This window comes from Puma concolor, chromosome B1 (assembly GCF_028749965.1).
Source record: "Puma concolor isolate L17-30 chromosome B1, mPumCon1.1.hap2, whole genome shotgun sequence".
NCBI classification, from domain to species: Eukaryota; Metazoa; Chordata; class Mammalia; order Carnivora; family Felidae; genus Puma; species Puma concolor.
Window position 1 is genome coordinate 202,350,148 of NC_141670.1, and position 27,456 is coordinate 202,377,603.

Sequence of the window (27,456 nt, forward strand, 5' to 3'; positions counted from 1 at the left end):
CCAGAGGCAAGAAGGCACAGAAGTATGGCAGACGGACAGAGCTGGTCTGGAAGACAGATGTTCATTTCCCTGCTCGAACGGGAGCAAGAAGCCTCGTTCTCAAGAGGGTGCTACTAGACCCCCACCTTGCCCTAATGTGGACAACTAGGTGACAGTCACCTGCCCACTGATGGGTTCCCGTGGTGACTTCGGATCACACCTGGGCCTCCTGGGTTGGCTGGCAGTCACACGCAGCCTGAGGCGTGCACACAGTTCATGCGGTGCCCCCACGTCCCTCCAAGACTGGGAAAAGCCTCGGGAGAGTGGGACCCAAGAGCCGTGTCTGATGGCTTCTTCATGGGGACGCGGGGTCTCTAACGTGCTTCAAGGATCTTCGCAGTCTTCCTGCAAATGCCTTTCTCCCACAGCTACTTTCTTACTGCAAGTCTGCAGACAGAAAATCCCATTTATGCTTTCATTCATCAATCCAAAAACTAATTACTGAGCACCAAGTAGGTATCATATAAAGGAATGTGTGATACACTTAGGAGAGGGGGCGGGGGTAGAGAAGAGGTAAAGATGAGTGAGACAAGAATCTGACCCTGAAAGAGCTCCCAACTGAGGACCCAAGTAGGCACAGGGGTGAAGGGGGGCCAAGGGCTCCAGAGCCAGAGGCCCGAGTACAGTTTCCAGCTCCGTCACTTACTGTCACTCACTAGCTCGTGACCTTGGGCAAATTCATTCAGCTGCGTATGACTCTATTTCCTCATCTGTAAAATGGGAATAATACCTCCCCACGCATGGGTTTTTTTTTTTTTTAAAGCTTTACGGAGGTATAATTGCCATATGATAGGCTGCACATATTTATTTTTTATTTTTTATTTTTTTATTATATGAAATTTATTGTCAAATTAGTTTCCATACAACACCCAGTGCTCATCCCAAAAGATGCCCTCTTCAATGCCCATCACCTACCCTCCCCTCCCTCCCACCCCCCATCAACCCTCAGTTTGTTCTCAGTTTTTAACAGTCTCTTATGCTTTGGCTCTCTCCCACTCTAACCTCTTTTTCTTCTTTTTTTCCTTCCCCTCCCTCATGGGTTTCTGTTAAGTTTCTCAGGATCCACATAAGAGTGAAAACGTATGGTATCTGTCTTTCTCTGTATGACTTATTTCACTTAGCATAACACTCTCCGGTTCATCCACGTTGCTACAAAAGGCCAGATTGCATTCTTTCTCATTGCCACGTAGTATTCCATTGTGTATATAAACAACAATTTCTTTACCCATTCATCAGTTGATGGACATTTAGGCTCTTTCCATAATTTGGCTATTGTTGAAAGGGCTGCTATAAACATTGGGGTACAAGTGCCCCTATGCATCAGTACTCCTGTATCCCTTGGGTAAATTCCTAGCAGTGCTATTGCTGCGTCATAGGGTAGGTCTATTTTTAATTTTCTGAGGAACCTCCACACTGTTTTCCAGAGCGGCTGCACCAGTTTGCATTCCCACCAACAGTGCAAGAGGGTTCCCGTTTCTCCACGGCCTCTCCAGCATCTATAGTCTCCTGATTGGTTCATTTTGGCCACTCTGACTGGCGTGAGGTGATATCTTGGTGTGGTTTTGATTTGTATTTCCCTGATGAGGAGTGACGTTGAGCATCTTTTCATGTGCCTGTTGGCCATCCGGATGTCTTCTTTAGAGAAGTGTCTATTCATGTTTTCTGTCCATTTCTTCACTGGGTTATTTGTTTTTCGGGTGTGGAGTTTGGTGAGCTCTTTATAGATTTTGGATACTAGCCCTTTGTCCGATACGATATGTCATTTGCAAATATCTTTTCCCATTCCGTTGGTTGCCTTTTAGTTTTGTGGGTTGTTCCCTTTGCTGTGCAGAAGCTTTTTATCTTCATGAGGCCCCAATAGTTCATTTTTGCTTTTAATTCCCTTGCCTTTGGGGATGAGGCTGCACATATTTAAAGGCCACAGTCTGATTAAACGGTGACATATTTACACACCCCGAGGAAGTGGGAAGGGCTATGGCAAACCTACGGAGAGTTCCTCGAGAGGAAAAACACGAGTGACGGGCAGGCGACCCAGAAAGGGAGGAGCGGTGCCCTTCTCCCACACCTGCCATGAGCTCAGATTTCCTGTCACCGTGACCTCCGAACGGCCTCCTTCGGCCCCATCCTTGGACGCGTGGTGGCCCAAATGTCCTGAAAGCCGCGTCTCCTGCAGAAGGGCAGGGCAGGGTGAGGCGGCCATGAGGGGATCTTGAGTTTTCTGTACGCAAATTCAAACCTAAAACGTGGGGGCAAAGCTTTTCGCGTGTGCTGCACGAACCACGTGGACAGCGGAATTAAGACAAGAAAGATTCTCCAAAATCCTTTTCTCTTCTTTGGAAAGTTTACTTTGTTAATTCCAGCACCATAAGCATGTGCCTGCAGGGAGGGATTCCATCCTTGTCTAAAAAAGGCTCTGGGAAAGGATACGGGTTTGCATTTCTGTGACAGGTTTCATTAAATATTCAGGCTACCTAAAGTAATAAAAATTCATTTTCAAAATAATATGCTGCTAGGTACTCTCATTTTAAATGGGAAGTTTAAACTGCCTCCTTATACGTGTCTCTGACTCAGTGCATTTCAAAAAAGTAGTTTTTTTCTAGGGGCTGTGATGTCTTTAAATGCAAAATAAAATAACCAACCCCCCCCCCCACCTCCATCAGGGGTGCCTGGGTGGCTCTGACTTTGCTCGGGTCATGATCTCATGGTTCATGAGTTCGAGCCCCACGTCAGGCTCTGTGCTGACAACTTGGAGTCTGGAGCCTGGAGCCTGCTTTGCATTCTGTGTCTCCTCTCTCTGCCCCTCCCCTGCTCATGCTCTGTCTCTGTCTTAAAAATAAACAAACATTAAAAAAAAAGAAAGAAAATAGATAATACCCAAAGTAGAGAAATCAAGAAATAGCAAGATAAGCATGTTATTTGGAAATACGGAGGTAAATTCCAAAAGATCAAGCTAAAAAATTAGAGGTCATTACCTCTGGGACTTGAAAATGTATGTGTGTGTGGCTCCTGGGAGTTGGCTCCTTGTTCAGCACAAACCTTGTAGAATTATTTGATTCTAAAAGAATGCATGCCTACATTTTATAAAAACGAAAAGTAAAGCTTTAGCTTTTTAAAAAATATTTATTTATTTTTGAGAGAGAGAGACAGAGCACAAGCAGGGGAGAGGTAGAGAGAGACACACACACAGAGTCCAAAGCAGGCTCCAGGCTCTGAGCTGTCAGCACACAGCCTGACGCGGGGCTTGAACCCATGAACCATGAGATCATGACCTGAGCTGAATTCAGACACTCAACCGACTGAGCCACCCAGGCACCCCAAAAGTAAAAGTTTTTAAATGGACAATGTAGAAACAAGTTACTACATTCAAGCCATCCACAGATAACTCTAGTAACCTTCTGGTGAGTGAAAGGCAGAAGTGGAACAGATTAGAAAGGTAAAATGAAGCCTGTGAGGCCTGAATGCCACATTCAGGAATCTGGATTTTGTCTGGGGATGGTGGGATTCTAAGAAGATTCTAAGCAACATCCCTTAGAATCGTGCTTCAGGACAGGACTTCGACAGAGCCTGCCTCAAAGGACAAGACGGGGGTTGAGTAGACGCAAAGGGAACCACGTACAAGATTTCCCAGTCTTTGCTGGATGGGCGGATGTTCTCTCCCCTTCCTAAAACGCCTCCCTTGGCGACGCACCTTCTCTTCTAAGCTTCATAAGAACCTGTGCCGTCACCGTTCTCCCTTGTCAGGTCATCGGAAAATGAGCACATTATTTTCATGCTTAAGCTCTAGTCACTTCTGAGATGACAGGGTATGGAGAGGCGTGCCTGACAGAAGTCCCGGCCACCTCTGCATGACTGGCGCGGCGGGTGCAGAAACACAGCAGGCTGCACGGGCGATCACAGCGCGTGAGTCCCACTCCTGAATGAAGGGGCTGCTAATGGACTGTGCACACGTGCGTGTCACGAAACCCGGAAACGGTGGACACGCAACGATTGGGTGAATGGGTACCACTCAGCTGGAGGACAGCATCCTTCAAATAAGACCACAAATAATGGGTGAGCAGGAGGCACGGTCACGTCATTTTCCTTCACATCTAAGTGTCTGCAAAGGATATTTATGAGAAATGTATATGAACTGTGTTGCAGAACAGCAGCAGACACATCGAAGATCAGCTGAAACATCCCCCTCATTTCTGGATCTGCCAAAGCGACACAGGGATGGGCAGAGAGACCTGTGGTTTGGGGCGCCTGGGTGGCTCAGTGGGTTGAGGTCCGTCTTCGACTCGGGTCATGATCTCATGGTTTGTGAGTTCCAGCCCCGCATCGGGCTCTGTGCTGTCAGCATGGAGCCTGCTTCAGATCCTCTGTCCCCCTCTTTCTTCCCCTTCCCCCCCCTCAAAAATGAATAAAGGTTAAAAAGAAAAAAAAAGAGTCCTGTGCTTTGGGCACCTGCCGGCGACGTGACCTTGGACAAGCCTCTCCACCTTTCCGAGTCTCAGTATTCTCATCCATGAGATGGAAACAGTAATTATTGCCCTTACCAATATTATTGTCTCACCAGAGTGAGACGATATACGAACAGAGTTCAGGATGGTTTGAAATATCAAGGGGTTGAAAAGAATCTAAATGTCTTATGAGCTGAGCGTCAGCTACATCATTTAAGCGTCACATGCACCACGATATGTTAAGCTGCTGTAAAACACCACGAGGGAACTCTCATGTACTGATAGGGAAAGTCTTCAAGCTTCAGTGTTGGGTAAAAAGCAGAGGCAGGTGGGACAGAGAAAGAGATATGGAGAGAGAGAGAGAGAGAGAGAGAGAGACAGAGAGAGAGATGTAGACAAACAGACAGACCTATTTCTACTAGCTGGAAAGTAAAAATGAGTCCCATAATTTGTGCTATGAGTTTACCTTGCTCTGTGGATTGGCCCAGGCATGGGGACAGGAGGAACAGACACATTCTCTGTCCTGGTCAAGGCATTCAGCAGGTAAAATCTTGGCCAGGCAACATTTTGAGGGGCAGCCCTCCAGTCCTACAGATCCAACCAATGGCACCAAGCTGGTCAGAGTCTCCTGGAAGTCAGGGAAGAATCTCGAATGTCCCTTCCTCAATCAGGCACCCACCTCTGAGAAGCCCTCCTTGGTTGTCCTCCAGGAGAGGGTAGTGGGACTGACATAACTGACCCTTGTAGGGTGACTCTAGCCACCAAGCCCACAGTGGACCCTTAGCCTTGCAGAGGGTCTGGCCGTGGGGCCCTTTAGTTCACAGAAATTGAGAAATTTCTTAATGGGAGCGGGACTGGAGGCTTAGCTTCTAGCTCAGCCCTATGAACACAAGGGAAAGAGCAGGTCAGACGAAGACAAGGCCCACATCCCCTAGAGTCAAAGAAAGCAGAGACCAGGCAGGAAAGGAGGGGCTCGATACAGAATTAAAAGTGAGTATGTCCCCCCAAATATTCTCTACAAAGTGACTAAATTTTGCCTCAAAGGCTCGGTTTCTTAGTGTAGCCTCCAGACTTCCCAGGTCCTGGCTTTTGCCTACCTCTTAGGGCTTCCTTCTCCATACCTAACAGAAAACACCCAGCCTTTCCGAAGACAAATGAAATATCTTTCAAAATAGGACTTTTATAAAGCCGCAGTGGAACCACGATAAATTCCAAAGCATCATTATCATACATACTTTATTCTTTAACTAGAATATTAAAAAAAAAATGAAAATCAGTAACAAAAATTTTTTTTGATTTTTTTAATGTTTATTTATTTTTAGAGAGAGAGATACAGACAGAGTATGAGCGGGGGAGGGAGAGAGAGGAGACAGAAAATCCCAAGCAGGCTCTAGGCTCTGAGCTGTCAGCACAGAGCCTGACGCGGGGCTCAAACTCGCGAACCGTGAGATCATGACCTGAGTTGAAGTCGGACGCTTAACTGACTGAGCCACCCTGGTGCCCCAGAAAAAAACTTTTTAAAAATAGGGTAAAATTCAAAACCTATGACAAAGGGATAGGTCAAAATTTTCTACTTCTGGCCAGGATGGAAGAACCAAAAACAGATTTACTTTCCCACCACCAGAAAACCAGATCCCATATACGATGCCATAGTTTTCAGATACTGGGCAGAACTGGGGTACCAGAGAGGAAGGAAATAGACAAGGTGGCCCCACAGCTGCCCCAGCTTACTGCTTGGATGCAGTTCCTAGGGTGCACCATCGGATGGGGACCTGGGGAAAGCCCAGCAGGTGCACCGGGTTAAGAAAAGAAAACCAGAGTTTGGGAGGTCACTGTGTCTAGAATTTGTAGGGCAGAGTCCCAAAGAGGAGGAGCTGCAGAGAGAGGGAGAGAGGGAGAGAGAGAGAGAGAGAGAGAATACTCCAGAGACCTCCAGGGGTGTTCTCAAGGCTTTTGCTAAGCGTTGGGCATGCTTGGGAAAAAAAAAACAAAACTGTACCAGATCAGGAAAAGAACCACCAGAAATAAGAGGCATAGCGATTTCTGAAGCCCACAGAGAGCTGGGAAGAGTCAGCGCTCCCATTAGCCTGAGTGAGAAAAGCACACAGGCATCAGGGAGATGGGTAGTACCTCAGTAATAAATAAATAAATAAATTAGCTCTTGACTAAAGGCAGCTCTTAATTCCAACCTAACAAAACTTAAAAGCATGTCTTGAAGGGATAAAACGAATCCTAAACAATGCAACTACACGTCCGAACGCCAACACTGTTAAAGAAAATGCCACAGAGTCTGGTGCCCAGCACGTAAAACCTACCGTGCCTAACATCTAATCAAAAATTACCATGCACACCAAGACGCAGGAAAACGGGATCCACAACTCGGGGGGGAAATCCATCAGGGGAAACAGGAGAAGACGATGGAACCGGCAGACAAGGACATGGAAACACTGATAACAAAGAGCGATGAGGCACAGGCTGGGAAGGGAAGCAACGAAATTGCAATTGTTTGTCGACATGGTGACTGACTATGCAGAAAATCAACAGAAGCAGCAGGTGAAGTCTCACAAGAAGAATCCTAAAAAACAGGTGCTTCTAGTATCCACCTTGAAGGATGAGTATAATAGGGCACAGAACAGTTAAGAAACTTGTTCAAGGTCACACAGCTGGCAAGTGGCGAAGCTAGGACTTGGACCCCGATGTCCGGCTCCAGAGATAGAACAGAGACAGTCTGGAAAGACTTATAAATAAAAACTGGTAACGTTTCTTTGCACCAGTACTGAATATGTCAAAAATACAATTGAAAATAGGTCACCATGGGGGGCCTGGGTGACTCAGACGGTTGAGCGTCTGTCTGACTCTTGATTTCAGCTCAGGTCATGATTCCAGGGTCGTGGGATCAAGCCCCGCATCAGGCTCCGCGTTGAGCGTGGAGGCTGCTTAAGATTCTCTCCCTCCCTTTCCCTCCTCCCCTTCCCTGCTTGCATGCGTACATACTCTCTCTCTCTCAAAAAAAAAAATAAAAAATAAAAATAAATAAAAGGTTAAAAAAGAAGAAGGCAGGTTACCATTCACAACTGCGAGCAAACCTATATTGTATCTAGAAATCACACAAAGAAATACCTTTCATCTAAGGTGACCATATGGTTGGTCACGAAGTTGAGAGTGAAAAGGAGCTAACGGGAAGGTCATTGGGACCGTCCCAAGAGACTGAGATATATGGTCACCCTACTTACAGAAACAATTGCAAATCTTCTTCAAGACCCTAAGAGAAGATCCAAATAAAAAAAGAAACATTCTGCCTTCTGGGGGATGGAATGCCAATTCTCAAATTCACCTGTAAGTTTCATGCCATCACAACAGAAAGTTATTTAGGAACTGGGTTAACTTATTCTAAAATGTATATGCCTTCCAGAGTCTTTCAGGTTTAAAATGATGCACCTGTGAGCTTACAGTGACCCCCCCCCCCCATCAGAAGGCCCAGGTGTCGCTGCCTGAGTCCCATTTCTGATCACAGGCACACTCCAGCCCCTCCCGCAGCTGCCGGTGACCAGAGCAGACTCCTCAATCCATTAGCTCCTCAGCTGTAGAGGAAAAGTGGTCAGGCAGGAAGCCCATCCTAGTCTGTCTGTCTGTCTCCCTGCATCATTCACACCACTCTCTGTGAACCAGTCAAACAGCCACTCACCCACGGCGGAGCCCGGGTCAGCGGGGTGGGTTTTCTATCTGAAAGCAGGAGGCGAACCTCCAAATGGCTGGTGCGCAAAGTGGCCGCACGCCTGAGGCTGTGAACATCTTAAGAGCAGAAACCAAGACCAGCCGGGCCCGGAGAAGGCAGTCCACAAGACGATCTCCGAAGGAGGAAGTGGAAGGAGACAGAAGGATAGGAGAAAGACGAGAAAGGCAGGGAAAGAAGTGGAGGAAAGGCAAGGGGGACGCAGGCAGGGCACGGGAGAGCCACTTTGGGAGGCTGAACCTCCTAGCTGTCGCAGCTGGGTCACAACACGGCAGATGTGCCTCATCCGACCCCCAGCTCTAGTATGCACTGACGTTGGGCAAATCCCTTCAGGTGGAAGCGTCCAGACGAGGCACATAGCCACCTGGGACTGAGGGTTACAGGAATCGCTGTCTCGGATTCTAGCAAAGAAAGGGGGCACCCAGCAGGTGCCTCCAGTGTGCTTGGCAGCCCCAACGAGTGAATCCAGGGTCCCTTTGGGAACCCCACACTGCCGGCCAGACTGAGGCTTTGTGACGGGTCTCTGACCCAGTCCCTCTTTCCAGCCGCACGAGCTGTGAGGGGTTTCCCAGTCCTGGAACACGATCAGACCGCTCTCAGCTGCTGGCACTCAGACGGAGGGCTGTCATCTCCATCCGAAATTACCCTGCAGATGGAAAATCTGAACAATTCTGGCTCCGGTGCTAAAAGACGCGTGGCCGATTGATGTCGGGAGGAACGTCAAAGCCGTTGGCTTGAGAGCACGCATTCTATCGGCACTTGCCACAGTGAGGTGGCCGGTTGTGAGGATGGCCTGTCGTTAAAAGGTTACAGCTGACAAAGGCCTCCTGCCTTTCTCTGGGTTCTGGCGCACACACACGGGGCTGCTGCGTCATCGGGCAAAGCCAGCACTGTAGCCCCCTCAGAGCTAGGAAGTACCTTTCTGTCCGTTTGCTCCTCCCAATGACCCCGTTGCTACTAGGTTCTGATTGTCCCAATCCTCATGTGACAGATGCGGGAGCCGAGGCGTGTCTGTCCCACACTGAACAACCGCGGGAGGTAACCACATCCGGTGAGAATATTCCCCGTCAATCCTGACCAGGGCCTTCGAAGCAGAGGCAGCACCAGGGCGAGGGGCTGGAGGTTCAGAAGCTGGAGCCCCGCGCTCCCTCCCGCCCCCCGTACCTGGACACTCGTGGGGCTTCTTCTACGGGACGTGGGGTGCCCAAATGCACGAGCACCTAGCTCTCAGATGGCTTAGCTCTTATCTATCCATAAAGTGTGTGCCTGATTTGTATTGTATGTATTTTTAATTATTTTATTTTATTTTTTAATATGAAATTTATTCTCAAATTGGTTTCCATACAACACCCAGTGCTCACCAACAGGTGCCCTCCTCAATGCCCGTCACCCACTTTCCCCTCCCCCCCACCCCCCATCAACCCTCAGTTTATTCTCAGTTGTTTAAGAGCCTCTTATGGTTTGGCTCTCTCCCTCTCTAACTCTTTCCCCTTCCCCTCCCCCATGGTCTTCTGTTAGGTTTCTCAGGATCCACATAAGAGTGAAAACATATGGTCTCTGTCTTTCTCTGCCTGACTTATTTCACTTAGCATAACACTCTCCGGTTCATCCACGTTGCTACAAAAGGCCAGATTGCATTCTTTCTCATTGCCACGTAGTATTCCATTGTGTATACAAACCACAATTTCTTTATCCATTCGTCAGTTGATGGACATTTAGGCTCTTTCCATAATTTGCCTATTGTTGAGAGTGCTGCCATGAATATTGGGGTACAAGTGCCCCCATGCATCAGCACTCCTGTATCCCTTGGGTAGATTCCTAGCAGTGCTATTGCTGGGTCATAGGGTAGATCTATTTTTAATTATGCCCGTCACCTATAAGCAACATATATGTATACAGAAAGTCCTGAGTAGGGTACCCAGAGACGCAGGCATTCAAAGGCAAACAAAATAAATGAGCACTATTCTTACTGGAGGGTTAGTGTATCTCAAGAAGGGAGTTAAGTTCTTAAATCAGTGCACAGGACAAACATGAAATGTAAACTGCCCTTGGAAATGCCAGCGATCGTCCAGAGTGGGGCAGAGGGCTGCGTCTTCCACACACGCAAAGGGCCTGGCTGGATCTCAGGACAAATGCACGACTCACACGGAAACGATGGAGGTGAACTCAGGGCAGGGCGGGCTGCAGAGTCTGGCTCAGGGAACCGCGGGACAGGATGTCATCTGTCACCACTCACGGCCACCCAGTAGTCATCCAGCCTGTCCCTCTCCTCCATCGACGGGACCAGCGAGGTTCCGCTCACCTTCTCAGCCTGGCACGTGAGACCCTCCACCGTGGCCGGCTGTCCTACCCTCGGGACACCCTGTACTCCCACAAAGCAGCCTTTTCACAGGGCTGCCAATCCTCTGGGCTCCCCTGAACCTGCACCATGTCCTTGGCCGTGGTTCAGGCCACCCACTCTCCCTGCCAAAACAAACCTCAAGTTTTCCTTCTGCAGCAACATCCACCTCGAGCCTGATGTGTTTGGGTCACGAACTGGCCTGTGTTGGAGGAAATGCCCCACTGGGCCCCCAGGCTGCCCCTCAGCACCCCTCTCCTCTGCTGCTCCTTGGTGAACTGCAACCACAACCCACCAGGCGGGCTAGCTCTGCCTGAGAGCTGCCCTCATGTTCACCTCCTCCAGGAAGGCCACCCAGAGAGCCTCAGGGAAGCCTGTGACCAGGTAGCCGCTCAGCAAGCCCATCTGGCTCTCACACTAATTTCCATCTTCAGTGCTAGCCTTTAGCAACGAGGACGCTGACATTTTCGCCTCTACCCGCCTCAGTCTTCGTCCTACCTCTCAGGTTCGCAGAGAACTTGGGTGGGAACAGGGTGCTGCCTCCTGTGTCCCTTGAGACATCCCAGCCTGGTCACCCCTAGAAGGAGCCACTGACCTGTCACCCTGTGCAGGCTCTGCGGCTCCCGGCCAGGTTATGCTTTTGCGATCTGAAAGATACACCTGCACTAAATACACCTAGACAAGGACACGGACAGGAGGCAGGAAGAAAACGGCCGCTCAGAGATGGTCTGATAGACCCACCCACTGAACCCCTCCTCTCAGGAACCCACCCGTTGCGAGGGATGCTGGGGACACGGCGGGCACCCAGGCAGCGAAGGCACAGTGTCAACTCTTAAGCGTCACCTCTCCAGAGAGACCTGACCTGACTCAGCCGCCTCTGGTGGGTCTCACTTCCCTCCACCCCCGGCTGGTCACTGTCGCATCACCTCCTCTGTGTCCTAACGACACTGATCAGGGTCTGTGGTTTTAAGTGCTTTCCGTCCGTCTCCCCCAACCATGAGAGTGAGGCCAGGACGGACCGTCGCCACTGAAGTCCTAGAGTTTGTCGACACCACACCCGAGCCACTGCATCATGCCGCCTCAGGGTCCCAGCGCAGTGAACGCACAGTGGGGTACGTGTCAGGATAAGAAAGAAAGGAGGAAGCAGGGGGAAGAACCGGGTGATCCGATCAGGCTTCTTAGGGGAGGGGACACCTGAGGACAGAGGCGGTGCCTCAGGAGGGCCAAAGACAAGGTTCATCTCTCCGGGTAAGGGAAGGCGGCAGGGTTCATCCAGGAACAGGGAAGAACGTGGAAGGCACCGCATGTTTGTGCGTGGTACACGCAGGGACGTAAAGTATAACACGCGCGAACGCCTGGGCGCAGAGCCAGGCACAGCGACGGCGGCCACCGCGGCAGCAGCTGAGACGTGGGGCCCGAAGGACGAAGCAGAGATGGAACCAGAGACCGGGCGGGGAGGGAGGAGAGTTCCAGGCAGGATGGGCGGAAGGGCCTGAGGGGCAGGGCTGGGTCCCAGCTGCGGGACCACGGCGGAACAGAGACGGGCAGCGAGGGCCCCCGGGGACTCCGTGTGTGCTGGGAACTGGGTGGCATCAGCCCCGTGTGTGCGGTGAGAGCAACAGAGGAGGCAGGAGGACTGACCTTTTCAACCAGGTCTTCGGGGGCTTGCTCCTCAAAGAGCTGAATTTTATCTTCGATGCACTTCCTCAGAAGGTCTGTCTTGCTTTTACTCTTGGAGCGCGGCTTTCTTGCCTTGGACTGTTGCTAGAGGGGGCAGGAGAAAGCACGGGCAGGGGAGTGACTGCCAGTGGGTTTGCACAGCGCCCCCCCTCCTTGTCTCCCAAAGCCGAGAGGAGCTCCCGCAGCATATGCACCTGCCCAGGTGTCTGAGGCCGGCAGAGGGGGGAAAGATGGACATTTTCCTGAACAAGCTCAGTGCGTGGGCCTTTGGTCCACCAAAGGCAGAAAAGGGGCTCCGGAGGGCACAGCCAAAGCTTTGAGGTCAGGCCACACAACCAACCCAATGCCCCTCCTCCCAGCCGTGGGACCCGGGTCCGGCAGCCTCTCCGGGCAGGGGACTCGACAGAAGAGGTGTCCCTGTGCTTGTGAAGATACAGAGAGCAGCTCTCGCCGCTGGCACCAGCAGAGTCCTCCACCACCGGCCCCTCTGCTTTCCCAGGACCGTCCTCGTGACGGGAGTCGGGCTCAGCCAACCGCGGCCACCAGCCTGTGTGTGCATTTCTCGCAGGGGATCGAGGAGCACGCTTCACAGGCGGGGCCTCTGCCCCTCGGAGGCAGGACGCGGGGCCACCTCTGTCTCCAAACCCAGCACCTTGAGCAACTTTAGAATCCAAAACTTAATTCCTGCCAGCATTGGCCCTTGGTCAGCCCAAAAGCAGGGGAAACACACCTTGCTTCACTTATGTGGAAATATGTTTAGTCGCTGTTCCAAAACTTGGGGGGGGGGGGGGAAACACTTTGATCATTTGTTCCTTACTCTCTAACTACCATCATCTTATGTATCCTGCACCCTTCTAAGAAAAGAAATAGAAAGGAAAAAAAAAAAACCTTTTTTTTAATGTGAAAGAATATGAAACCTTCCAAGCTGTTTCTGCGTTGTACTGCTTTTTACTCAGTGAGGATATGTCTGATTTTTTTGTTGTTTTGATTTTTTTCTTCCCCTAAAGAAAAAGCAGTGGGTTTAAAGTCAGGAAAAACCAGCCCAAGCCCAGTTCTCCCACCTCCTGCCTGCCTCAGTCAACTCACTTTTCCTTTGCTGGGTGGTTTTCTCTTCTGGAAAGTGAGCTTGGAAACCTGCCTCCTGGCATTGCCGTGAACTTGCAGGAGACAGTGTTGGCTTAAGCGCTTTGAATAGGTTTTGAATCTCAACACAGCATCGCCTCAAGAGAAGATTGACCTCTTGTGTTCACCTGGTGATTGGCTGGCTCAGTCAAATGAACTGCACGCCTACTGTGCGCCAGGCACTTTCTAGGTGGTGGGGACGGAGTGGTGAAGGGGTTAGAGAGCTTGTCTGCGGTGGGGACGCAGGCAGGGCGCGGGCTGAGAAACCAGGGCGTCTCAGGCAGTGGCCGATTATGTGGAGTCACGGACCACAGCCACGTGAGGAATGCCTGGGGAGGGGGTTCTTCTGGACGGGTGCTCAGGGTGGGCGTCTGAGCTGGGATGCAAACAGATCACAAAGGGCTGGACCCTCGAGGTTCTGCGGGAGGCATGTCCCTGGCAGAAGAAACAGCAAGTTCAAAGGTCTCGTCTTGGGCCGGGTTCCCCAGCGGCAGAGCCAGAGATGGGGATGGGGAGACCGTGGTTTCCTGACAGAGGAGCCGGGAGCATGTAGGCAGTGAGGGACCAGGTCAGGAAGGGCAAAGGGCGGGGCTCTCAGGTAAGGTGCAGCCTTGACGGCTCCGTGGGGGGGGCCTCTGGGGCAAACATGGCCTCCGAGAGCGGTCTGTCTTCGAGGCACACGACAGGTGCCCCCAAAAGGCAGCTGCCCATCATCGCGCTACAAGGTCGAGCGTGGGGGGTTCTCTTTCCCTGACCCCACCTGAGCTAAGCATCCTCCTTATGCCACTTATGGAAGGGGCCAGCCTTTTGTACCCCGAGCGGGTCACTATGTGTGGCTGGGGGAGCGCGTCTCAGGCCAGGTGGTGCCCATCTGCCCGGAGCCACGCCCAGAAGGAGGGAGCAGGTGTGAGCCTTGAGCGGCTGCGGTGCAGGGCCCGGGCGAGTGGGTCTGGGCCGGGCACCGTAAGGTCAGGACGAGCTTGGCGGTGCTACGAGTAGCCGGATGCCGACACGGCTGCAGAGGAGAGCGACGTGGGATGAACCCGGTGGGGGGCGTCGGGGGCTGAGAGACGCCCACGTCCGCCACCAAGGAGCCGCCGGGCATCACTCTCACCTGCATCTCAGGGGCAGCCAGCGCCTGGTCCAACTTCTGGAACTCTGCTTCTCGCCAGGCAGTCTGAAACTGCTGCAGCAGGACGCGGGCCCGGATTTTGGGGAGGGCCAGGCTCCTGTCCATCTGGGCGAAGCAGCCATGAACCTCCTGCCTCATCCTGAGCAGCTCCTCTTCAGACTGGGAGAAGGCCGAGGAACAGAGCTTCCTGGAAAAGCCAGTACAGAGACGTTCTTATGCGGAGGAAGCGGGCCGGGGGGCTGGCAGGGGTGGGGGGATCCAGATAGCAAAATGCACGCGTTCAATCCATGCCTGGAAAGGCTCATCGTGCCTTCATTGGCGCATTCCTTCCGCGGTGATCTCTCAAGCACCGAGTATATCTCGTGCTGGACACTCCCCTGTCCCGGAGCTAAGCTACAGTGGGACGAGGCTGTGAGGGTGTCTGCGGGGCCACAGCAGACCTTCCGGCCCCTCCTGACCGGGGACAGAGCCTGCTCTCGCTTTAGGAACACATGAAAACGCAGCGTCGTCCGCTGAGCCCGCTCCGCAGCATGCGGTAGGTCCCAGCAGCCTGGAGAAGGCGTGGCCAGCTCAGCTCAGGAGGACGAGGGGGAAGGAAGGCCGGGGCCTTGCCTGGGGCCTTAAGAGGTGACGACCGACAGCCATCACTCAGAGAAGACCCGTTCCATGCTGGGAGCGTGCTGACTGATCTCCTGCTGAAGGCTGACCTGTGTGTCCCCCCAAAAGATACTCAAGTCCCAATCCCCGCTACCTGTGAACGTGATCTTATTTGGAAACGGGGTTTCTGACGACGCGAAAGTAGGATAAGACGAGGTCACAGTGAAGTAGGATGGGCCCTTAATCCAACATGACCGATGTCCTCATAAGAGAAGGGAGACATACGCAGGGGAAGCCTTGGGACCACAGAGGCAGAGACTGGAGTGACAGAACAAAGCTGACGGAGGCCAAGGGCAGTGGCATCACCAGAAGCTGAGAGAAACCAGGAACAGACTCTGTCCTCGTGTCCTCAGAGGGAGTCCGGCCCTGCTGACGCCTTGACTTCACACTTCCGGCCTCCAAGGCAGCCAGAGAATACCCTCCCGGTTTGAGACACTTTGCTGTGGCAGCCGCAGGAAAGATCCATTTACCTCCATCACTTCCAGTCCTTCCAGCAACTTGATCCTCAGTTTACAGGTGAGGAGGCTGAGGAAAGTGCCCACCCTTCCTTTCTGGCAAGGCCCATGGCCCACTCCACCGGGCAGACAGACCACAAGCTCACTTTCCCACGTCTCTGGGGAGATGTGAGGCTAAGTCTGCTGGGGACCCCAGTGCAGAAGAAGTTCCTGCCGGGCCAGGAGCGAGCAAGTGGGGGAGAGTTCCCTTCTGCTTCCTGCTTCGGGCAATGCATGTCTGTTCACTAGTTCATCTGACAAATGTTCTCTGTTGACAACCGCGGCTTTCTTTGCTTCTTCCGGTAATGTGCAATCCACACGGGCTGCATAAAATATGCCCTGTGCTTGCTTTAGAAAAACCTGCAGGACCACCGTGGGAGGCCGGGGCCGGCCCTACCACGCCCAAAGCTCAGTGAGGGAGGCTGGAACCGCAGCTCAGCTAGAAAGTTCTCTTCTGGAAATAGAATAGGACTTTCTGCTGACGTGGGCCTCCAGCCAGAAATAGTGCGAAGGCCCCAGGCCCGTGTCTTGACATCCTGTCTTGGGTTTTTCACTTCATGGGGTCCGTCAACTTTTTTAAAGGAATGCCAGGAAGGGGTGCCCGCGTGGCTCAGTCGGTTAAGCGTCTGACTTCAGCTCAAGTCATGATCTCACAGTTCGTGAGTTCAGGCCCCTCATTGGGCTGTGTGCTGACAGCTCAGAGCCTGGAGCCTGCTTCGGGTTCTGTGTCTCCCTCTCTCTCTGCCCTTCCCCAGCTCACGCTCTGTCTCTCTGTCTCAAAAATGAATAAACGTTAAAAAATAATAATAAAAATAAAAGACTGCCAGGAAGCTGCCAGCTGCTCCTTGGTACCTTACCCCTGGAGAACCTTTTCCCCACTGTGTTTGCGGGGCACGTGGGATCCAAAGTGAAAGTAACCTTGAAATGACTCTGAGTCACGATTCTTGCCCATCCTCAAGCCCATCGGCCCCGGGGTGGCCCGGCCTTAATGCTCTGCTGTGTAGGCACAAAGATAAGACGGAAACACAGGAGACAGGGAGGATCTGTGCCCTAAAGGAGTTTAAAATGAAGGCAGGAGCTCAGGAAAGAAGTCTCAAAGACATGCTTTCCCTGGCAAAAAAAAAAAAAAAAAAAAAAAAAAAAAGCACACCCTTGTTAATTCCTACTTTACCCAACCAGGTTTACAGCAACTCCATCCTGCTTGAAATCAGAAAGTTTCTAAAAATGTGTTTTAAGACGACGGTGCAAAGCCATTTTTTCAGAATGCCTCAGTAATAAAGGCTGCAACCTTTTGGAATCTTGAATAAGCAAAGTAGGCAAACACATGTGTATCGTGTGCATCGACCCTCCTCGACCCTTAGAAAAATGATAAAGCGTTTTCAGACAGCAAGGTGAGAATTCTCTTTTCCTGGTGAATGACTAAACCAGAGGCGGCTTTGGTCATACTCTCCGCAAAATGGATCCACATGATGTTGAAGGCAACGGCCATCTGGTAATGGGGATGTCAGGTCTAATTTATACGCCTCGAAGAGTCCAAAGCGGGTTGCAGCGTGCGAAGGGACTCTGGGGGAATACAGAGTGAATCACCGAGAACAATTCGTGGGACCAGGAAGTGGTGCGTAAGGGTCTGCTTTTTACCGGCTTGGAGAGGAGACGGCGTCTTGTGTGTCCAAGAAAACAGACGCTAACAAAGACTGGGAAATACACGAGAACCATAAAGCAGAGATGGGGAAGAACTGAGAGGTTGTACTCCCTGTAGACACCCGGGGACCCGTTCTCCCTGGTGGTGAGGTCAGTCCCGGGCACCAGCACTGCGTAGGAGGAGGCACGAAATGGTGGAAGCCGGACAGATCCCGTTCCACGAGAGGTAACTGCCAAGGAAGGACAGGCATTGGCAGGAAGATCCCCTCCGTGCCATGCCCATCACAGGGGGGCAGGTGGGAGGGACCACCGATGCCCAGCGCGCAGCCTGCCGGCCCGGCAGAGCGGGGACACAGACGGGCTGACCCGATATGCTGAAAAGGACTCGTTCCCCTCCGGCCTCCGCCACCCCCGACCCACAACACCCCCTCCACCCTCCTGTCCGTGCAACATCTTCCAACAGCCAGAGCTCTGGATTCAGAATTAAGTTGTGCCTAAGAATCAGCTCAGACGGTGAAGCGTCTATACCAAGAAAAGTATCCTAAATGGGGTTGAGCTTTGTTTATTTGCTCGGATGGATTGTTTGGGTTTGCTTATTTGCTTACATTTCTGGGCCGGCTGGTTGGTTTGTTGAAAGGAAAGGCAACTTTAAGGAATATGGATTGGTAGTTCCATTTGTTAAGAGGGAAAGAGGCTCTCCGTTCCTGCCAGATGGGCACAATCACGTTCATACAGGCAAACGGTTACTTCGTTACTGGAAATAAATGGACCCAGTGGAGGGTGGAAATTGTTCTTTCCTCCCGCGCTGCTGGTTTTTAACTTTGTTCCTTCACACCGGCCACACCGGTCTCTCCGTTTCACCCCCAGATAAGGACCACGACTTCTGTCAAGCTGCCCCATCCCCGGTCGTGCCCCCTCGCCGCAAGGCACCGGGGGCCCACGCCCGCTCGTCTCTGGCTCCCAGTGCCAGGCCGGTGGTGGGCGCACAGAGCATACCTCCCTCGGAGCCTGGCAGAGATCTGGATCCTGCAGGGTGCCCCGTATGGTTACCTGCCTGGGCATCGTCTGTCAATGATCGCCTCTCTCTGTGTCTGCTCTCCTGATAATCTGAGCTCTTCCAGCACAGGAATATTAGAGGTAAAGCTACTATTCATTTTCCGCTTCCTGCAGATCAAGGGTTGTGTTAAAGGATTTAAATATATTAACCCATGGACTCCCTCATCGATGCCGTGAAGGTGGCATCTTGTTAGACGTGGTTGACGACCTAACCCAGGGCCACTACCTTGCCCCTTGTCAGCTCAGCTTTTGTTTGGAGGGGCTACTCTACATACCCCTCACAGCCCCGGGGTGGGGCTTCTGCAACTGGTCTAAGGCAGGGACTGGCAAACTACGGCCTGTGGACCAAGTCCAGCCCCCTGCCCGTTTTTGTTAACAAACTTTTATTGGAACGCGGTCAAGTTCATTAGTTCATTAAACAAACGTTTACTGCCTCTGGTCTACGACAATCATGGCTGTGTCATTCTCCTTGCCGGTGAGTGGGTTAGGCATGGGCTTGTGACCGGTGGTATCGGAAGGATTGATGCCTGAGATGTTCAAAAGGGATAATGAGCGTGACACCTGGAGCTGCAGCAGCCATCCTGAAACCATGAGGGGATGAGCCCAAAGACCAAGGAGGCCCACGGAGGGCAGTGGAGCAGAAAGACGGTGAGAACTGGCTCCCTGACAGAATCACTGAGCCACTGAATCAAGCCTAGAAACATCTACCGCTGACTCCTTCTTATAAAATATTCTCTTCACCTTTTGCTGATAAGATAGTATCATGTGCTGCGGACAGCACCCTAAGTGATTTACTATTGTCGCTTAAGGCAAGAGAAATGAGGCTCAAGTTGGTTAGGTGACTTTCCTACACTCAGCTGGTGGGATTTAAATCCAGGCTTTCTGGTCTGTGCGGTCCACACTTCACTCCTCTCTAAAGCCCCACGCTGGCCTTGTTTGGAGCTCCTTCTCTTTCCAATCTGATGGGCCAGCCCCCAACAACTGTCAAACGCTTTGCTGGTCTCTCTGACACCACAAAAGGTGCCCCATTTGGGCCACACCACATCTCCGTCTGTGCAGACAGCTGTCAAACACTGCCGGGAAGCGAAGGGCTGTGGCGCTCTGGCCCCTGAGGCAGGCGACTTGGGCTGGTCCTCATCACTTCCACAGCACCCCTGCGTCTTTAAAAACAGGAGGTGTGCCATTTATCTGCTGTTTTCCAGTTATTATACGAGAAGTGGTGGCCAGCTGTGGCCCAGTACGTCCTACTCACAGGCGGATGTCATTACACAGTTCTCGAATTAAGAATGAAATCAAATAGCCAAGTCACCGAATCGATGACTGAAGGGAGGGGCCGGGTGAAGAGACAGTGAGACCTGGAAGGCCTCAGAGTAGGGGCCAACATCGCACGTCGTTGACATCTGGTGAAACCGGTCGGGCTCGGAATGGCCTCGAATGAGCAACGACATGTGATATGTCCTGCATGGGCAGGAGCTGTGCCTGGTCCCCTTGGTAAGAAGGTCGGCCGACGAAGGGCCTTGTTCCCGGGAGCAGAGAGGGGAGGGTCCTGTTCGCCACCAGTCACCTCCCTCCATGGGAACCTCACCCTCTTCTTGCTACAAAGCCTGCCTCTCGCTGGCCCCGGCTGCGGCCCTGGGTGACCCCGTCCCCTGGGCCGCCGGTCCTTGTGACTAAGGAACTGCCGTCCCCGCTCCCGTCTATGCAGTGCCCGCTGTCCCCACGACCACGGGCGGGACCCCTCTCGCGGGGGGGTGGAGGAGGGGGAGGGCTCGCAGGGCACTCACGCGAAGATCAGGTGCTCCCAGCGTCTCAGCTCCGCCTGCTCCTCCGTGGAGGCCTCCGGGGCGTCGTCCTTCAGCCTCTGCCTCACGCTCTGGACGCCCTCCTGGTCCCTGTCCCTCTCCTCGGCCTCGAGCTGCCGGGCCCGGGCGGCCAGCTCCCGGCTGTGCTCTTCCAGGATCTGCTGCAGGAAGAGCCAGGGCACGCCGTGCTTGAGCAGCTCCTGGGCCACCCCCGAGCTCTGCAGCCGCCGCAGGTCCTCGGTGGCCTTCTCGGACAGCGACAGGGTCAGGGCCCTGAGGTCCTCCAGGGCGGCCTGGTCCAGGCGCTCCTGTAGCGCCTCCAGCGCGGCGCTGTGCTCCACCAGCAGGCTCCCCCAGCGGCCCAGGAACTGGCCGGCGTCCTCGGCGGCTCGCAGGGCCTCCCCGACGGACAGCAGCTCCTTCCGCTGCTCCTTGTGCTGCGGGGGTTTCAGGCAGGAGAGCTGAGTGAGGGCAGGGTCCGTGCGCACAGCCCCCTGGGGGCCCCCGTGCAAACCGGCTGCAGGAGGCACAGGACGCTGACGGGTCCTTTGCCGACGACCACGCTTGGAAAACTAGCCTCAAGAAAGGAACCCAAACTAGGGGCGCCCGCGTGGCTCAGTCGGTTGAGCGTCCGACTTCGGCTCAGGTCACGATCTCAGGGTTCGTGGGTTCAAGCCCCGCATGGGGCTCTGTGCTGACTGCTCGGAGCCTGGAGCCTGCTTCGGATTCTGTGTCTCCCTCTCTCTGCCCTTCCCCCACTCCTGCTCAGTCTCCCTCTCTCTCTCTCTCTCAAAAATAAATAAACATTAAACGAAATTTTTAAAAAGAGAGTAACCCAAAATATAGTGAGAGCTTCATTTGTTCGAGGCTTGTATTATCATTTTTTAATTTTAATTTTTAACGTTTCTTTTTTTGAGAGACAGAAAGCAAGCAGGGGGGTGGGCAGAGAGAGAGGGAGACATAGACTCCGAAGCAGCCTCCAGGCCGAGCTGTCAGCACAGAGCCTGACGCGGGGCTCGAACCCATGAGCTGTGAGCTGATGACCTGAGCCGAAGTCGGACGCTTCATCGAATGAGCCCCAAGGCTTATTATTGAGTAGGTAAAGCCCACGAGGCAGACCACCTGGGTTCCCATCCTGGCACCTCCATGGCCAAGAGGAGTGACCCAAAGAGAACGTCTAGTCCTCTCTGTGCCTCCAATATCCTCATCTGCGAAATGGGGGCAAGAGCAGGATGTATCTCCCACAGCATTTGTGAGGATTCAGTGAGTTGCTTCACCGTGTGTAGGACTCAGAGGAGTGCCTACTGCAGAGCTCACGACAGGAAGTGTCTATTACCCTCACCATGCCCCAGGCACACGGGAACCCAAGCTCCGGATGGGGTAACGGGAAAAAAAACACCCTGAGATCCAGGACAGACAACTTACGTGAGGAGGTCAGGGGAGGCCTTCAAGGCAAGAGATCCGAGTGGGACCCGAGGGAAGAGGGCACACTTCGGTCGGGTTAAGATGTGAGGAGAGAAGGGGTGCCCGGGTGGCTTGGTCGGTTAAGCGTCTGACTCTCGATTTCAGATCAGGCCATCATCTCACAGTTCGTGGGATTGAGCCCCACGTCACGCTCTGTGCTGATGGCAGGAGCCTGCTTGGGATTCTCTCTGTCTCTCTGTCTCTGCCCCTCTCCTACTCGCACTGTCTCTGTCTCTCTCAAAATAAATAAACTTAAAAAAAAGAAAGATGTTGGGTGGCTCAGTCGGTTGAGCGTCCGACTTCGGCTCAGGTCACGATCTCAGGGTCCGTGGGTTCAGGCCCTGTGTCGGGCTCTGGACTGACAACTAAGAAGCTAGAGTCTGCTTCAGATTCTGTGTCTCCCTCTCTCTCTGCCCCTCCCCCACTCATGCTCTGTCTCTCTCTCTCTGTCTCGAAAATAAATAAAAACATTAAAAAGAAATTAAAAACCAAAAAAAAAAAAATGTGGCAAAAGCACATCCCTGGGGAGAGAGCGGGAGGGGTGAGGGCCCTGTGGTGGAGGGCGAGCGGACAAACAGAAAGATGTCCGTCCTGCTGGGACTTATCACAGCACCTGCAGACAGTCTCTGTTCTGTTCTGTGAGGACACGGGACGGTCCAGAAACAATATTCACGGAGGCCTGCTGGAGTCCCTGGAGCCCGTCCACCCTTCTGGATCCTAACCCGAAATCAGGCCAGACCATCAGAGAAAGGTGGCCTTGGGCCCCACTGATTTCATCCTCGAGCCAGTGGAGACGGATGAGGCAACGGTCAAGGATGGGGTGGAGTTGAGCGGTCAAGGCGAAAATCAGCGCTTGACGTTGGGGCCAAAACTTGATCATGAAAAGCAGGGTTTCCAGTGATCAAATTAGGAAGTTGGTCTGCAACCCCTTCCCTCCCTCCAGAACGGGACCAGAGGATACTAGGTGTCACCCCGTATGCCCCAGAAATGCTCTGAATCTGTCCCCACCCGCCGTGCTCGGGGACACTGTGTAGGCCCCGGTCAGCTCCCACCTGCCCAAGCCTCTCGTGGGTCCGTCCCTCCAGGCTCCACCATCTCTCCCCCACAGGGTGCTCCTAGGTGGGCTTCCTAAATCCTACATCCAATTATGTCCCTCTCTGTCTGAAAACCCTTCAGGGCTCCCCGTCGGCCTGGTGCAAGGGCCCCTCCCCGGGGAGTCCCCTCCACCCCCTGCCCTCACCCAGTCTAGCTGGTCACAGCAGAGTGCACTCTCGCCTCCCTTTGAACACGACGCCCACCCACCACCTCCAGCGTCCATCCCGGCCTCCTGCGCATCGAGCACATTGGTGCTTCCGGACTCAGTGTACGGGTGAGGTGAGCCCGTCGGGAGGCATTTTCACATCTGCCTGTGGGTCTCGCCTCTCCCAAGGTGGGCAAAGAGCAGAGGAGGTTAGTGATGAGGATAAAGCGTAGGCCCTAAGTCACACGGGCCTCGGTTCAGCCCCATGTCTGCCACTTACTGGGTATCTCGCCGTGGCCACACCACTGAGCGCTATGACCCGAACGTGCGCATCCCTTCGGGCACTGATGTGTTCAAACCTAACACCTGATGTGACGGCCTTTGGAGGCGGGGCCTTTGGGAGGTGCCGGGATCATGAGGGTGGAGCCCTCGTGGACGGAGTCGTGCCCTCACAAAGGAGACCCCACAGGGTTCCCACCGTGGGCAGACCCAGCGAAGAGTCGGCCGTCCACAGCCCACACCAGGGTCCTCGCGAGTTCGAGCCCCACCCTGAGCTCAGGCTTTCAGCCTCTGGAGCCGCGAGGTATGAGTGTCAGTCCTTCACAAGCCCCCGGTCAGCTCGAGCTGCCACACTTAGGCTTTCTCACCTTCAGTGTTCTCATTAAAAAAGCAAAACCAGGGGCGCCTGGGTGGCCCAGTGAGTTGAGCGTCCGACTTTGGCTCAGGTCACGATCTCAGTTCATGGGTTCGAGCCCCGCGTTGGGCTCTGTGCTGGCAGCTCGGAGCCTGGAGCCTGCTTCGGATTCTGTGTCGCCCTCTCTCTGTGCTCCTCCCCCATTCTCACTCTGTCTCTCTCTCTCTCTCTCAAAAATAAACATTAAAACAACTGTAAAAAAATAAAACTAACACGAAAACAAAAGGAGCAAACGCTAGTACTGACCTCACAGGGTTAATGTAGGGACTCAGTGAGACATCTCCTGCAGCAAACTTAGCACAGGGCTGAGCAAGCCCTCAGTGAGCGCGAGGGTACCCATCGCTCACTCTTCACTTCCCCTGCCCTCACCCCCGGCCCCGGTGGGCGGGACCAACACAGCAGGACTCTCTGCTCTGCCCAGGCTGGACGGCACCTGCAGGACCTTCCGGACACTGCGTTCTAGTGAGTCTCTGCCAGGCACGGCACGTGGCTCTGGGAGATCCTCGGTCGCACTCTGGGTGCCTGGCGCCCTGCGAGGGCTCGGGAAGGTCACACAAAGCGTCAAGGGCGCGAGTCCTTACATACCTTCTGCAGTATCTCTCGCCTTCTCTTAAGGATTAATTTCTGGTGCAGCTTCTTCTTCTCCTGCTTCAAGTCATTGTCCAGCTTCTGTTTGATGGAAAAGACTTCCGTCTGGGTGCGCTCCAACAGGGCCTCCATCTGGTCCTCGTCCAGGTACCCTGCTCTAGGAGGGAGAGAGAGAGAGAGAGAGAGAGAGAGGTGGCTGAGGCATGCTGCAAACCCACTCTCAGCCCAGCTGTTGGTGTGGCTGGACGGTCATCTCTGCATGAGTTTGGTTTGATCACAGAAAGTCTTCATTCACCCTGAAGGAGCAGAAGCGGAACAGGCAGCCAGGAAGTTCCCGAAATACAGGAAGGGTGAAGTCAGCATCGCTAGAGACGTGCACAGAAGGCTCAACCTCAGAAACCTGCCGGTTTGGGCCAAGGCTGGGCAAGAGTTCTGGGAAACAGTGGCGCTCAAGGGGCCACCACAGTTTTCCAAGAGGAGACGGTTGGTCAGGAGTTCCTGGTGATGGGATTGTCACGATGAAAGTCCAAGTCGGGGGCGCCTGGGTGACTCGGGAGGTTAAGCGTCTGACTTCGGCTCAGGTCATGATCCCGCGGTTCGTGAGTTCGAGCCCCGCGTCGGGCTCTGTGCTGACAGCGCGGAGCCTGGAGCCTGCTTTGGATTCTGTGTCTCCCCCTCTCTCTATCCCTCCCCTGGCTCACACTCTGTCTCTCTCAAGAATAAACATTAACAAAAAATTAAAAACAAAACAAAACAAAAAACCAACGGAAGTCCAAGAAGTAAAGGTAGGAAATACCCTGTGAAGGGTTAATTCTTCACGTTAACCTGGGTAGCCGCAGGGCACCCACAGTAAGCGCTGTGTCTGAGTGGGTCTGGGAGGGGGTTTCCAGGAGACATTAGAGGGTAAAGCAGACCGCCCACCCTCCTCCATGTGGGGGGACCCCAGCCAATCCAGCAGGGGACCGAACAGAACACACGACAGAGGAAGGAGGAATCTGCCCCCTTTTCTCCAGTCTCACTGCTTCAGCTGGACTCCTCGCCTCACCTTCTGCTGCTCCCAGGCTGGGATCCCCTCTGGTTCTCAGGCCTCTGGACTCAGACTGAACTCCGCCACCCGCTTTGCTGAGTCTCCGGCTTGCAGATGACAGATGGTGGGCTTCTCAGCCTCTGTCACTGTGCGCGCCAACTCCCCGTACCTATCTGACTGGTTGTTCTTCTCCAGAATCCTGACCGATGCAGTCTGTTGCTGTGATTACCACTACTAGTCCCAGTCGGCCTGCATCGCTGGGCTGGGCCCTCTGCTCCCACAGGGTAGTTTACCCATGGAAGCTTCTTGAAGGAGTGAATAGGCGAATGAATGAATGAATGAATGCACGGTGGATACATGCCTTAGAAACAGAAGGCTGGGCCAACTTCTTAAAATAGAATTTAAAAGTCAGAGATAGGACACACCTGCCTAGTCGTGGCTCACATCAGTACGACCAGCTGTCCGGTGTTTTAGTTCAAGGCAAGGAACGGTTTCTTTGACTTGGGTGAAAATTAATCAGGAGTGTCAAGGCAACTGCAGTGACAAATTCATTAGCATCTTTGGGTAGGGAGTGTTCGCATAATTTGCACCTTATAGCATCCTCATTTGGTAGGGCGGGAGAGCTGCAGAGCCCTAATAAAATTACCAAGGTGGCGGAATCAATTCAGAAAACCACAGACTGTCCTGGAAAGCCAGCTTTATAGTCAGGCCTCTGTTTATTTCAGAGCTTCTCATAACCAGAAAGAGTAAGTGTCGTTGTTTGCAATCAAGTACCTCAAAGGAAGGAAGGAAGGAAGGAAGGAAGGAAGGAAGGAAGGAAGGAAGGAAGGAAGGAAGGAAGGAAGGAGGGAGGGAGGGAGGGAGGGAGGGAGGGAAGGAAGGAAGGAAGGAAGGAAGGAAGGAAGGAGGAAGGAAGGAAGGAAGGAAGGAAAGGAGGAAGGAAGGAAGAAGAAAGGAAGGAAGGAAGGGAGGAAGGAAGGAAGGAAGGAAGGAAGGAAAGGAGGAAGGAAGGAAGAAGAAAGGAAGGAAGGAAGGGAGGAAGGAAGGAAGAAGGAAGGAAGAAGGAAGGAAGAAGGAGGGAAGGAAGGAAGGAAGGAAGGAAGGAAGGAAGGAAGGAAGAAGGAAGGAAGGAAGGAGGAAGGAAGGAAGGAAGGAAGGAAGGAAGGAAGGAAGGAAGGAAGGATGGATGCAGAAGAGCAGAGGCTGCCCTGGCAGGAAGGTGCGTTTTCACCAACCACACAGTACCCTGGAGCTGCAGAGAAAGACCACGTGTGATCCAAGGGCCAGCATCTGTGTGCGTATGTATTGATTTATTTTAGAAAGAGAGAGAGAGAGCACATGTGCACCTGAGTAGGGTAGAGGGGCAGAGGGAGAGACTGAGACAGAGAGAGAAACAGAGAGAGAGGGAGAGAGAATCCCAAGTAGGCGCCACACCCAGCACAGAGCCCGGCTCAGGGTTCAATCCCATGACCCCGGGATCACAACCTGAGCTGAAATTAAGAGTGGGACGCTCAACCAACTGAGCCACCCAGGTGCCCCAAGCCTCTGTGTGTTCAGACTTCACTCCCAAGTTCAAGGCGAAGTGGGCTCTCCCACCACACAGCCCATGTTAAGCCTCCACCACTGATCTCGCAGCGAGATGTTGGGGATTTGCTTTAAAATAACTCTGGAGAGGGGCGCCTGGGTGGCGCAGTCGGTTAAGCGTCCGACTTCAGCCAGGTCACGATCTCGCGGTCCGTGAGTTCGAGCCCCGCGTCGGGCTCTGGGCTGATGGCTCGGAGCCTGGAGCCTGTTTCCGATGCTGTGTCTCCCTCTCTCTCTGCCCCTCCCCCGTTCATGCTCTGTCTCTCTCTGTCCCAAAAATAAATAAACGTTGAAAAAAAAAATTTAAAAAAAAAAAAAAAAAAAAACAACTCTGGAGAAGGGGCGCCTGGGTGGCTCGGTCGATTGAGCGTCCGACTTTGGCTCAGGTCACGATCTTGTGGTCCGTGGGTTTGAGCTCCACGTCGGGCTCTGTGCTGACAGCTCGGAGCCTGGAGCCTGCTTCCGATTCTGTGTGTCCCTCTCTCTCTGCCTCTCCACCTGCCCCTCGCACTCTGTCTCTCAAAATAATAATAAATAAACACTGAAAAAAATAACTCTGGGGGGATGTGGAGCAACATCAAGATTGATCACGGAGATTGTATGATGGGCACAGGGAAGGTTCGTCGTATGGCTGTCTCAACTATCACTTACGTTTTTAAAATTCTACAATGCAAAGGATTCTTCCAACTGGAGAATCTTTCTTACGAAGTAAGGAGCAGTCAGTGT

At 53.0% G+C, this 27,456-nt stretch overlaps 1 protein-coding gene across 5 annotated transcripts in view; it reads right to left on the reverse strand.

The window, feature by feature from the left end:
• EVC2 (EvC ciliary complex subunit 2) overlaps positions 1–27,456 on the reverse strand; it is a 131,927-nt gene that overhangs the window by 23,074 nt on the left and 81,397 nt on the right. For all 5 annotated transcript variants that reach the window (XM_086705475.1, XM_086705476.1, XM_086705478.1 and 2 more), the window contains 4 exons: positions 24,117–24,276; positions 20,116–20,570; positions 14,466–14,670; positions 12,191–12,313 (listed from right to left, as the gene is read on the reverse strand). In XM_086705475.1, coding sequence (XP_086561601.1) covers positions 12,191–12,313; positions 14,466–14,670; positions 20,116–20,570; positions 24,117–24,276 — 943 coding nt within the window. The remainder of the gene's footprint in view (positions 1–12,190; positions 12,314–14,465; positions 14,671–20,115; positions 20,571–24,116; positions 24,277–27,456) is intronic.